The 13201-nt window shown below is 38.6% G+C and overlaps 1 protein-coding gene across 1 annotated transcript; it reads right to left on the bottom strand.

The window, feature by feature from the left end:
• Positions 1-9833: 9833 nt before the first annotated feature.
• LOC110230394 (transcriptional regulator SUPERMAN) lies at positions 9834-12034 on the bottom strand. Its single transcript, XM_021033188.1, has one exon. It carries the CDS (start codon positions 11265-11267, stop codon positions 10719-10721), a length of 549 nt encoding a protein of 182 aa, XP_020888847.1. The 5' UTR covers positions 11268-12034; the 3' UTR covers positions 9834-10718.
• Between the last annotated feature and the right edge of the window lie 1167 nt (positions 12035-13201).

Genomic DNA, 13201 nt, shown 5'->3' with positions numbered 1-13201 from the left:
TCACTGTCGGATGGAACGGCGAAGACAGGGGCGTTCACGGGACCCGGGACTCCTGTAGCACGGAGATACATGGGAAGCATCTTCGGGATATCAGCAACGGAATGCGAAGTTGCACCACTCCCAGAGAATAGGGATCACTCTCCAAAGCCAGTATCTTCCTTCCCACCCGAGCGATGCGAGCCTCGAGCGTCGACCTAAAGAGTCCCAGCCGCTGCCTCTCTTCACACAAGCGGCGGTGCTAGTCGGCGACGTAGCACAAAAATGAGTGAATCAGTCGAAACATGAAGTTTTAAATCAAAAACTTTAACATTTACCTTGTCAATAAAATCGCAAGCCTCTTTCTTCTCCTTCGGAGGAAAGTGAAAGACGGCGTGAGGGAAGAGAACGCCGGCCGGTTCAAAGCCGTCGCCGGATAAGAAGAGTGGACTGCCGGGATCAACGGGGGCTACTGTTTCGTTTTCCATTCTTAAAATATTTCTCAAGTAAGACTCTAGAGTCATGTTTAATAAAGCCTAGAGGTAGGTAAGCCTTTATTTATAATGATTTAGGGTTTGTCTTGGAACCATAAATCCATTAATGGTAGCGTTTCCGAGTGGGTTAAACCATTTTTGGAAAATCGAGAAAAGGCAATTATTGCATTAAAAGACGAGCCGTTTTCTTTAAGAAGGGAAAGAGCAACCGTCGCATTAACTGCAAAAGTTTCTAAGGCCCAAGCCTAACAAGTTTACCGAGTTGACTAAACCCGAAGTGGGGAACTCGCTTTAAGCCGAGCTCAGCTCTCGCATTCTAAAGAGAAAGGTCTGATCAGCCTAAAAATCTCGAAAGCATTGCCACAAGGCCACAAAAGGTTAAAAGCGGACTTTGCAAACCCGCATATAATTTTAACCAAACCCCCTTGGGTCACAACCTAGAAAGGTTTAAAAGCCTCCTCAGGCAAATATCTTGTTCAAAAGAAACAATAAAGCCTCCTTAGGCCAAAAATAAATTAAGTCTTAAAGTTAAAGGGACAATCCCCAATTTAAAGTGGACGCAGCCACTACGGAGTGATCTCCACCCCGGACTTCGGCTCAGCAACCAAAGTTTCATTCACCTCCTTGACTGGTGTTTGATCAGATGAAGCTCCCTGACCACCCTCCGCGGTACAACCAACCTCCGGAGTGACCTCTGGTACCATAGGAGCTGCGGGCGGGACAACGTCTTCCGTCTCACTTGAACCTAGAAATAATAATTCAAGTCAATCAAAGGTACAAGGTAAGAAAAAGGTAAGCCACAGGAGCCAAGCGTTACCTGCCCAGTCTAAACCCGATTCACTTATAGGAGGTGATTCAGTAAAGAATGCCTCGAAGTCAAGCGGGTTGAAGGCCGAAGTGGGAAGAGCTGCCAAGTGACTCCGTTTTTCAGAAAGGTTAGTCGACAGCTCGGTCCTTTCTTGCTCCTCGGAGAAATCTGCTTCATGGATTTGGTCCAGCAGAATCAGGTTGCTTTCGTGCTCCTTGATGTCTGACTCCAAGTCCGACCTAGCTTTCTCGGTCTGCATGAAGCGAATGGCCCCTTGGATCAATTCCATCCCGCGTCCCTTAACCTCCTTTCTGGCCTTCGATGCCGACCTTGCCAACTCGGAATCACGCAACCTGGCTAGCGCCTTGTACTTCGCGTCAAGCTCGATAAGTTGGTTATTCAGGGTGTCAGCGGTTGATTCGGATTCATGAAGTCTACCCTGAACACCAGACAGTTCGTCCTGGAGTTTGTAATTCCGGTCATAGTAGTCTTGCAGTTCCCCCTTTACCTGCGCCAGCTCCGACGTCAACCTATCGACCTTATCCTCCAGATCGTGCTTAGAGCCAGCAGAAGAGTTGAGGTCAGCCTCAAGGGCTGAGAATTTCTTCTTCCACATGTCAATCTCCTTCTCTCGTCCAATGACCAACCCTTCGTAATGTTCGATCATGTCGTTAAATTCGCTATGAGCCTGGCATTATACATAAACCAGGGATGGTGAGTCAGTTCGCAGAATGGCAATGCAAAAAAAAAAAAAAAAAAAAAAAAAAAAAAAAAAACGGAACTAACCCGAGATGAGTGATGCGCGTGAAGCAAATAGCGTTCATGAATCGCAGGGCGCCATTTGTCGAAATCTGGCAAGATCGAACCCGATCGGGTCTTGAAGCATCGGAAGACGCTACCCTCTTTCTCCATAGCTGCGAAGAAAGAAGAGTCGTAAAAATCGGAATCTTAATGGAAATATAAAAAACAACGTTGAATACTGTATGAATCACCAAACCTGAAAGCGATTTGACTTGAGGGACAAGAGCAGGTTTTAACCTCGAGGAAGTATCTCGAGATTCAGAATCTCCCTTTTTCGGAGACGCACTCCGGGCAGTCTTTCCACTATCAGGCTGGGAGGAGGAAGACATATCAACCGGTCGTGGAGGACCCATTGGTTCAGGAGGAGGGGATGATCGAGGTGAGCGGTCAGTTCGGGCCCTCGACTTTTCCCTCCGCGGAGAAGAATCGCTGCGAGAGGACTTGTCTCTCTTCCGGCGAACCAAGTTCTTAATTGGTTCGTTACTAAAATCATCTCGGGGAGGACGAGGTGAATCACGGTGAGGAGATTGATCCCTCCGAGGAGAACGTGAGTCGCGACGATCGCGACGAGGAGTTAATCTGAAGGAAGCGACAGATCGAGCTCCCTCGGTGCTGCCATCATCAACCAGCAAGGTTCTACTGTAGTCCTTCTTGTCTATAGAAGTCGCGAGAAACTTTTTCTTCTCCTCGCAAGCCTCAGCCATCGGCTTGGAAAGCAACTTACGCTTGGCCGCAAGGGCCCGAGATGACATTCCCTGAGTTGAGGGAGGGGGAGGAATTTGGTGAAGATGACCAGGCGGACTCATCCTGAGTCTGTGGTTAGCTTCTAGGAATCGTTCAAGAGTGAAGGAATTCCAAAGGGTTTCCCCTTCAAGAATTATTTTGAAGAATTCGATGAACTCTTCAGATGGGAGATTGGAAGCGATGAAAGTTGCGAAATGAAACAACGGTGTTAGTCAATAAAGATAAAGAAACAACCGGGAAAGATACGGGCAACCTAATCACTACCGGGTTTCGCAGACCACTTCGAAGGGAGAAAATCTGCGAGATTTCCAATCGAAGCGGGAGTTTTCTTAATTAGAAACCAAGGATGATGCCAATTTTCATCCTTGTTCGGAAGATGCGAAATGATGTTCCTGTTGGCATTAGGATATGCTGAGAAATACCCCGTTTTCTTCGATGAACTTCTCACGCTCAGAAGCTCATTTAGTTCAGCAACTCCGATAACGTAACCGGCCTCCGCCGCGATTGTTATAATTCCAAGAATAGTACGGAGAAGATTGGGGGTTAATTGAGGAAGAGCGATTTCAAGAGCCGCTAGGTATAAAACTAGGGCTTCGGGAAGAGGAAAGGTCAGCCCGCAACCCTTGAAATAAATCTCGTACACACAGAAGTAACCATCGCGATGGTTCTCTGGAGATTCTGTGGGGGAAGCTATTTGTGCTTCCGCCATAATTTCCGGCGGAATCCGGCAAAGCTCTCTCAACCGCTCGAGGGATTGAAGAGTACAAGTGGACCTATAGTGCGGACCGGCAATATCATCAGAGCGGGTGCACTCGTCGTTGCTAGAACGCCTCTCGTCGAAAGACGGAGACTCGGGTCTATCGGAATCGGAAGTCATTGGGAAGAAAGAAAAATTCAAGATCCGGCGAAGAGGGGTTTTGGTGAAGGAACGAAGAGAGAGGTTTTGATTAAAGTACAAAAGTAAAAGAAGAGAGTAATGGTGAAAAGAAGTTACCTCATGCTAATGATGAAACCGCCTCGGAAGTCGTGTGGGAAGTGGGAAGGTTTTTTCCCGTTTTAATAGTAATTAATCAATATACGGTCATAGTGATGATAGATGTCACTCGGTTAAAAATGGCTAGTGCCGAAATTAAAGGAGTGATGAGATTTTCGGCGGGAAATCAGAAAGATTCTCGAGCGCAATCTTTGGCCACTTGAGCATTTAAAGTCCTCCGAATTGGAATAGCACTTCGAAGAACTTGGGGGGCTAATTGTTGGTGTCGAATCCCTCACCAGAAGTACGAGACCAACCAAAGATTGCCACGTAGTCAAGAAAATGGCCCATAAAGGATGAAGCCCATTGGACCCGTGAACCGAGGGGACGGTCGAAGTGGTTGTCACCACTTCGAGAATCCGAAGTGACTGCACTGTGATACGAGTTCGGTGTAGAAGACACGGGTAAGTCGGTTCAAGGACACTTGGGCCAAAAAGGCGAGGCCCATGAAGATCAGAGTCAACTCAAATTCAAACGTTGAGCATTAAAATCGAAGAATCAAAACGGACACATTTAAGAAGGAATAATTGTACTTAATTATTCATTTTAATGTCGTTTCTCTATGTATAAATATAGAGGCCAATGGCCATGTAAAGGGGATCTTCCTCTCAAAAAAAGAAATACGGTAGCAATTTCCGTAACAATTTACAAGCTTTTTACATATTCATTTTTGTCCCTCAAGAATAATCTTTCCTACTTAATAAAATACTTGAGTGTGTGAATCCGACATCCACAGAGTAGGATACAAAGGTTTGGTTAAGACGTCTGCAATCTGGTCTGTTGTTACCACATGTAGAGTCTTCAGCATCCCTTGTTCAATCCTATCTCTTGTGATGTGACAATCATTTTCAACATGTTTTGTGCGCTCATGAAACACAACATTATTGGCTATGTGGATAACTGCAGTAGAATCACAAAACAGAGGTACAGGCTTTGTTTGTGGTACCTGAAACTCTGCAAGTAATTTCACCAACCAAGCTATTTCTTTACTCCCCATCGCCATTGCCCTGTATTCAGACTCAGCAGAAGAACCAGAGGATACATCCTGCTTTTTAGACTTCCAAGAAATCAGAGAATTACCAAGAAACATGCAATACCCTGATGTAGATCTTCTGGAGTCAACAAAATTATTCCAATCTGCATCAGTATAGGCCTTGAGACACAAATCAGACTTGGAAGAGTAGAACAAACCCAATCCAATAGTGCCTTTCATGTAGTGAAGGACCTTATACGCTGCTTTCAAATGTGAAGCTTTAGGAGATGATGAAAACTGACAAAGCCTGTTGACCGCAAATGTAATGTCAGGTCTAGTGATAGTCAGGTACATCAACTTCCCAATTAGTCTCCGATATGTTTCAGGGTTTTCAATTTCTGGTTCATCACTATGTTGTGATAGCTTCAGACTGGGTTCCATCGGAATTGTTGATGGTCTGCAGCCTAATAAACCAGTTTCCTCTAGCAAATTCAATGTATATTTCCTCTGACACACTGAAATCCCTTCTTTGGTTCTAGCAATTTCTAGGCCTAAAAAGTACTTCAGAGGACCTAAGTCTCTTAATTTGAAAGCCTTTGCTAGATCATGCTTCAATACCTCTATAGTAGCATCATTATTTCCCGCAATAACAATGTCATCAACGTAAACAAGTAAAGCAATGTAGTCATTACCTGTTATACGCGTGAATAGATTTCTTAAATCCAAGATTCACCAACGTGGAGCTAAACTTCAAATACCATTGTCTTGAGGCTTGTTTCAACCCATATAAAGATTTTTGTAACTTCAAGACTGCATTATCTGGTAAAACTCATCCCTGTTTCATAGAGTATCCTGGAGGTAAGCTCATGTAAATTTCCTCATTTAAATCTCCATTGAGAAACGCATTTGAAATGTCCAGTTGATGTAAACTCCACTCCTTGATGGCTGCAACAGATAATAGTGTCTTGACTGTTGACATTTTGGCCACTGGACAAAAAGTATCACCATAATCTAGACCTTCCTTTTGAGTATAACCTTTAGCAACTAATCTTGCCTTGAACCTCTCCAATGTACCATCAGCATTGAGTTTTACTTTAAAAACCCATTTACAACCGATTGGTTTCTTTCCATCAGGTAATGAGCAAACTGTCCAAGTATTAGTAGCTTCTAGAGCATCAATTTCGATTTCCATTGCATCAAGCCATTCTTGAATCTTCTTAGCCTGAGCATAAGTACAAGGCTCCGGATATTTGTTTACAGTACAAATATATGCAGTGAACTCCTCTGACAACTGAGCATAATTGATATAAGCAGAAATAGGATACCTCACATCCTTTTGCACATCTGGAACTGCATTACAATAAAAATCCTGAAGATAACCAGGCGGTTTAGATTGCCTTTTTGTAGGAACTTCAGAAACTGCAGGATCAGGTGTAGATGTAGAAGCTTCACTAGGTTTGATTCCTGGTTGCTCTGTTGTACTGAAAATATCTTGAGGAACCTCTTTCTTGTCTGCAAAAGGAAACATCGTTTCATAGAACACAACATGTCTGGATATGTGAATCGTATTAGTCTCCAAATCAAGTAACTTGTAGCCTTTGTAACCAGAAGGGTACCCAAGAAAAACACATGCCCTTGCTCTTGGTGCAAACTTGTGTCGTTGTTGAGTACTGGTGGATTCATAGCACAAGCAACCAAAGACCTTTAAAGAAGAATAATCTGGAGGTTTTGAATGAAGTAGCTCAAAAGGTGACTTATTAGACAAAAGAGCAGTTGGCAGCCTGTTTATCAGAAAAACTGCAGATAGAATGCAATCTCCCCAGAAATCCAAAGGAACACAAGCTTGAAACATTAAAGCCCTAGCCACATTCAGTATGTGTTGATGCTTTCTCTCCACTACTGAATTCTGTTGTGGTGTTTCAGGACAAGAATGGTAAGAAATGATACCTTTGGCTCTGTATAACTCTTCAAAACGCAACTCAGGAGCATTATCTGATCTTACTGCTTTCACTGGAGTATCATATTGAGTCTCAACCATCTTTAAGAAACCCGGAAATATCTGCAAAACTTCATTCTTTGTTTTCATCAAATAAACCCATGTAGCCCGACTGTAATCATCTACTATTGTCAGAAAGTATCGATATCCTTCAATAGTAGGAGTTCCAAACGGTCCCCATGTGTCAATATGAACTAAATCAAACTTCTGACTAGCCATATTATTCTGAGAAGGAAAAGAGAGATGTTTCTGCTTGGCCTTTTGGCAAATTGAACAATGAACCAGCTCATCTTTATTCCTTTTTCGTAAACCAAGTACATCATGTAGAACATCAATTTTCTCATAAGAGGGATGTCCTAATCTACTGTGCCATAAAGTATTATCAACAACAGCATTGCAATACTGGTTTTCCTTAACATTGGGTAAAATATCTACACTAGAACATTCATCAGAACTAGTGTCTAAGACATATAAGCCTCCAATTTGTTTACCGTTTCCAATCTTCTGCTCCTTGATAGGATCCTGAATCACACAGCAATCCTCATCAAAATATACTCTAGACTTCATGTCCTTTGTCAACTGACTGACACTTAACAAATTCAGTCTAAATTCTGGAATATACAACACATTTTTCAATGTGATATAAGCATTCAATTTAATCACCCCAACTCCAGCAATCTTAACATTTGATCCAGTAGGTAAGGTTACTTCACTAGACAAACCATCAGATAGGCTTTCAAACAAATCTCTGTTATAAGAGACATGATGAGTAGCACCACTATCTATGATCCATGTATTCAGTGTTAACACTTTCTTAGAGGATGTCAAGACACAAAGTAACCAGAGAGTAGAGGGTGAAAAAGAGATACCAGTAAAAGCTGAAGCATTTGAGTCACTTGTACTTGCAACAGAGGCAATAGTAATAGGTTGTCGTGGAGTCTGAAGTTGTGTGCTGAAATAAGCAATCACGTCCTGAATCTGACTTTTTGACATACTGTTTAGGAATGTGGCCTAACTTAACCCAAAAGCTAGCTCAAGAGTTAAAGATTGCCACATCCTTTATATACTACCCAAAGATCTTAATCCCAAGCAATGTGGGACCTTCTAATAGGCCTCCTCGAGATGTGGGTGGGAAACGGCCCAACGGGAACAGCCCAAGCCCAACATCTCGGAAATACAACAAGACATGCCACTTATATGGGCCACATAGATGAGAAACCATTTTTGTGGGAATTTTGCTTGTTGGGCCAATCTGGCTCTGATACCATATTAGGAATGTGGCCTAACTTAACCCAAAAGCTAGCTCAAGAGTTAAGGATTGCCACATCCTTTATATACTACCCAAAGATCTTAATCCCAAGCAATGTGGGACCTTCTAATAGAAGCTGAAGAAACGAAGAGAAACGAAGAATTTTAGGTCGGATCTGATGAATTTTGAGATTCATCGCTCTGATACCATGATAGTAGTTGCAAGTTCTCGAGAGAAAACGAGGAAGAAGGAAAAAGTTTGTTATTCAACTTAAAGTTTTTGTTACATGAGAGTCTCTTTATATAGTAGAGACTTCTGGTTTGATTCTGGTTTACACAAACCGGTCATATAGACTAATACTAACCTTATTAATTATCTTATTTTCAAGACAAACACGATAGTCATCTTCGCCAAAAGCAGGAGCACAGTGGACAATACCAGTACCACTATCATTAGTGACATAATCATCGGCTACTACTCGAAAAGCCACACTTGAGAAATCGTTAAAGTAGTCAAACAAAGGTTCATACTTTTTCCCAACCAAGGAAGCTCCATTAAATTTTTCCAAAACTTGATAAGAATCCTCTTCATTTTCAGGCTTAGCACCTTTCACTTTCTTGGTATCACCAGCAGTTTCGGCCTTAGGCTTATCGATGGGAAGGGATGACAATCGAGATTCAGCAACAACGTAGACTTTTCCAGTGTAGTTGTTACGAACCTTAAGATAAACAAACTTTGCATTGACACACAAATCCCACAGATTTAGGTTCCTTTCCTTCGCAGACGTCTTCCATGGCGCAAACAGAGCACAATCCCACAGATTTAGGTTTCTTTAGATTCAAGAATCAAGGCAACGACGTCTTTCTCTGTTTCAGTGAGACGTTGTCAAAACTCAAATAATTTAACGTATTAACGATATTGCCAACACCACCACATCTTGCTTTCCAAGCTATCTTTAAAGCTTGCGCTCAAAGTTTTCTTTAAGAGACGTGAAAAAGAGAGATTAATATTTATTGTTGACCCAAAAACAAATTAATATTAATTTATTTATGATCTGTTAAAATTGAAAACATAGGTGGAAAAAGAAAAGAAAAATTAAACAATCTTTTCTTTTGTGGATTAAATAACTTAAAGTGAAAAGAAAACAAAATTTCCTCTTGATATTTTACTTAATAAAAAGAGCTATTTTTATCAAAAAAAATTTATGAAATAGGTAATTTAAAATCTCTATAATTTTTGTCAAATAGAAACATATCTCTATATCCTTGATATTATTATTAAATTTAGGAAAACAAACATTTAGCTAGTATAATTAAACACGCTTGTATTATTGTATATAATCTTTTGTACAAGCATGTTTGATATCATTAATTTTGGTCAAAGCCAAAGATATATATCTCCCTGTAAGTAAAAGCAGCAATCAAATTAACTATTTACTTTTGTCCATAAATAATTCAGCATGTATGAAATATTGATATATATGGTTAGTGTTTGTCAGCACGAGCTAGACTTCGTATTAAACCGCATTATATTTTTCTCGAGCAAAACTAAAAACTGTGTATATAATATAAGCAAAAAATGTCCACATAAATTGAGTTATCCATCAAAAATATATATCTTTTCTTACACATAAATTGAGTTATCCATCAAAAATATATATCAAAAAAATGGATCTGAATCTCAATTTGGTTTTAACTGATTCTACTTTTCTTACACTTGCGCAAGTTCAAAACAAAACCAGCCTACTAGACCCAATTGAAATCTTTAATTTGAGTTGTATCTTTTAACACCCTAAATTTCAAATTTCCATGATTTGTAAGCCCAGCAAATCATAATCTGGCTCTTGAAATTTACGAACCCAAAATCAAACCTCCAAATGATATTGGGCCTTTTAACTGGTCATACTTTGATCTCTGCTTCTACTTCTAAACTTCAACTGTCAGTTCATAAAACCCAGATTTAATTTTCATTTACTCTCCTTTATTATTTTTATAATCATAATTTGTTTTACAACATCAAGGCTTTGATTGATTCATATCAGTTCACATGGGTCTGCAAAAATGTAGTTCCTAAATTTGGATTGCTTTTCAAATGGTATAATTTATTAACTTCACCAACCTATTATTAAAACGCATCTAATGTTTATCCCATTGCAGTTCGGATTCATTCATAATACAAGTTTAAACTTACTTAATAAAAAAAACGAAATGTAAATTCAACTAATATTAGAGAATGATATATATTCTTTGATTATATAAAACCCAAATTTCATACAATGTAACTAATAATTAGAACATGTACGCAAACCTATTTGATCTATAGATCTACTATACACTAATATATAGATTATAGTTATGGATCGAAGAGACCAATAATCCTGAATTATATATACAACCCAACTTCAGACAACGAAATATAAGAACACTTAAAAAAAACGGTTTACTATAACAAGAACATTACTCAAACGTATTTGATCTATAATTTTTTAAGAGAAGAATATAGTCATGAATTATATATACAGACCCAAACTTCCTACGATCGACGTTACATAATAAAAGCATATTATGTAATTAGGGTGATTAACTTCAACTATATATATTGTATATGATAACGTGGATTGAACGTGAGGGAAACTGCTGCAAGCTTAATGACGACGATGACCGCCAAGTCGAAGATCAAGATCAAGATCCTCATCTTGGGGCTGAGAACCTCCAGTCTCTGGTGGGCTCTGGTAAGTGTCATCATTGTCATTCATGGATCCGAGCCCTAAGCTCAAATTGAGATCATGATAGTCCCCTTGAGAAAATCTCCCTCCTCCTCTTGATGATGATGATGATCCAAAGTATTGTGTGTTGTGGCTAGGGTTAATCGGTGGCTGAGACCCTTGGTGTTGGTATGACTCAATGGTCGGAAAATAAGGAGGCGGGTTGTTGTTATTATTAGGGTTTGTGAAGTTTATGGAGGAGGATGGATACTGAGGCGGTAAAGGAAGAGAAAATGGAAATGAGTGAGAAGAAAAAGAGGAGGAGGGGTATCTTTCGCGTTCCCTGCGGTGGATGTTATTGTGACCACCGAGAGCTTGAGGATTCGTGAAGCCTCTCTGGCAAATGTTGCAGTCGTAAGTCCGGCGGTTATCTCCAGAGCTGGAGCCGGAGCCAGAGCCGGAATCAATCTGTTTGTCACGGTGGTTCATCTCTCTTCTAGTTTTGTTGGGCTCTCTCTCAGTATTCAATGTTTTGAATTGAGGTTACGACTCTCCTTAAAACACACACTAGCGTATATATAAGCTAAGGAAAGAGTATGTGTATGAACGGACACTAATTAGGGCTAATTTGTTTTTTTTATGGTTAATATATTTTATACAGAAATAAGCATTAAGCTTTACAGAGGAGATATCGTTTGAGATTTATTACAACAGAGAGGAAAAATTAGGGCTTTTTAAAATTAAATGTTTATTATAAATTCTTGGGTCGCAACATGAATTAATTATAACTACAAAAACACCAAGCATGTAAGTTTATGATTATTTTAGTTTATATGTTTTACAACAATTTTCAGGGAATGATTAACAAAGGATGATGTCACATCATTTGAAAAAGTTTCTTAATTAATCGGAAAAGAAACTACTCAAGGTATTATTTATAAGAGCATGTTTATCCATGATATTTGATGGGTATCAGCCCATGAAAAATATTAAAAAAATTCATTTTGGGTTGAGACTGGGTTGAAACGGATCACTCAGGTGAGTCTTCTGAGTCGGTATCAAGTGGCCATGTGTCACGTTTTGAGTGGGCCAAAAAAAAATTTAGGAAAAAAAAACTCTCTCATTTTCGTAAAAAAAAATACTAATTTATTTTAGTTATACCCATTAAGTTTCACCATTAAACATACAAATTTAACAAAAATCTTATTGAATATCATAGATTAAACAACTAATTAAATTAATACTAAAAAATGCTAATGATACTCATTTGGGTTTATGGATAAACATGCTCTAAGGCTTCGAGTGACTACTTAGGTTAACATGCATATATATACTCTATTTAATCGTTTTTTTTTTTAATGAAAATATGATCATACATATACACACATAAACGATACAAAGATATAAATACAAATTATACATTTCGATCGAGTGTAAAAATTGCCAGCGAAAGTTTTTTAACAAAGTTGGAAGGCTAGCTAGTAGCTAGTTCAATTTAATCCGTACGAATTATCTTTTGAATGTGAACCTGTAAAAACTATTAAAGAATTAATGAAACCAAAAAATACTAAAAGAAGCATTCACTAAGGAGTTGTGGACTTGTGGTTGTGCTTAATTGAAGTAGGTAAAACAATTAGAATATACAAATGGACTATATCTCATTAATGAAATAGCATTTATGAAATTTATTATGAGTTCTCCCAAAAACTGAAAATGATTTCGATGGTTTCTATACTTGGAAATAATATGCTTTAACAAAAACAAAATAAAACTTAGAAAATATATGACCGATACGATGAGCGATCGCCTGCTAGTCTTACGATTGCTATAAGTAAAATATTAATGTTTTCAGTTTCAGAACCGACAAAATGATATTACCTGCATATATTTACTTCTTAGACTACCCTTTAACTTTTATGGACCGAGACCGTGTTATATTAGCTAAGTTTTGAGCAAGTAATACATAGCTTACATAGCAACACATATCATGTATCACATACTCGTTATTTAGGATATAATATATTATAACTTTTTACGATTGATTAAAACTCTATACATGTAATGATTAATGAATACTGATTAACGTTCCGTTTGGTTAAGTTTTTTTTGTGTGAGATCATGCCGGCAGATAATAGTGAAAGAATGATACTTCTTCTGTTTTAAAATATAGGTTGTTATAACTAAAAACACACATTTTATTTTTATTATTATTTTTTAAATATCATTAATATTTAATTTAAGAAAATTCAATCAATGATATAAAAGATTATAAAATATAAATGGTCACAAAATATCAAATGTATTTAAAGTTACATATAAATTTGTAAAACATTTTGTATTTTGAAACAAAAAAAATCTTAAAACATCATATATTATGAAACAAAGGGAATATTAGTTTGATTCAGATTTTAATCAATTTGGCA

The sequence above is a fragment of the Arabidopsis lyrata genome, assembly GCF_000004255.2.
Source record: "Arabidopsis lyrata subsp. lyrata unplaced genomic scaffold ARALYscaffold_3, whole genome shotgun sequence".
NCBI classification, from domain to species: domain Eukaryota; kingdom Viridiplantae; phylum Streptophyta; class Magnoliopsida; order Brassicales; family Brassicaceae; genus Arabidopsis; species Arabidopsis lyrata.
This window is presented reverse-complemented; position numbering and strand designations above follow the sequence as displayed.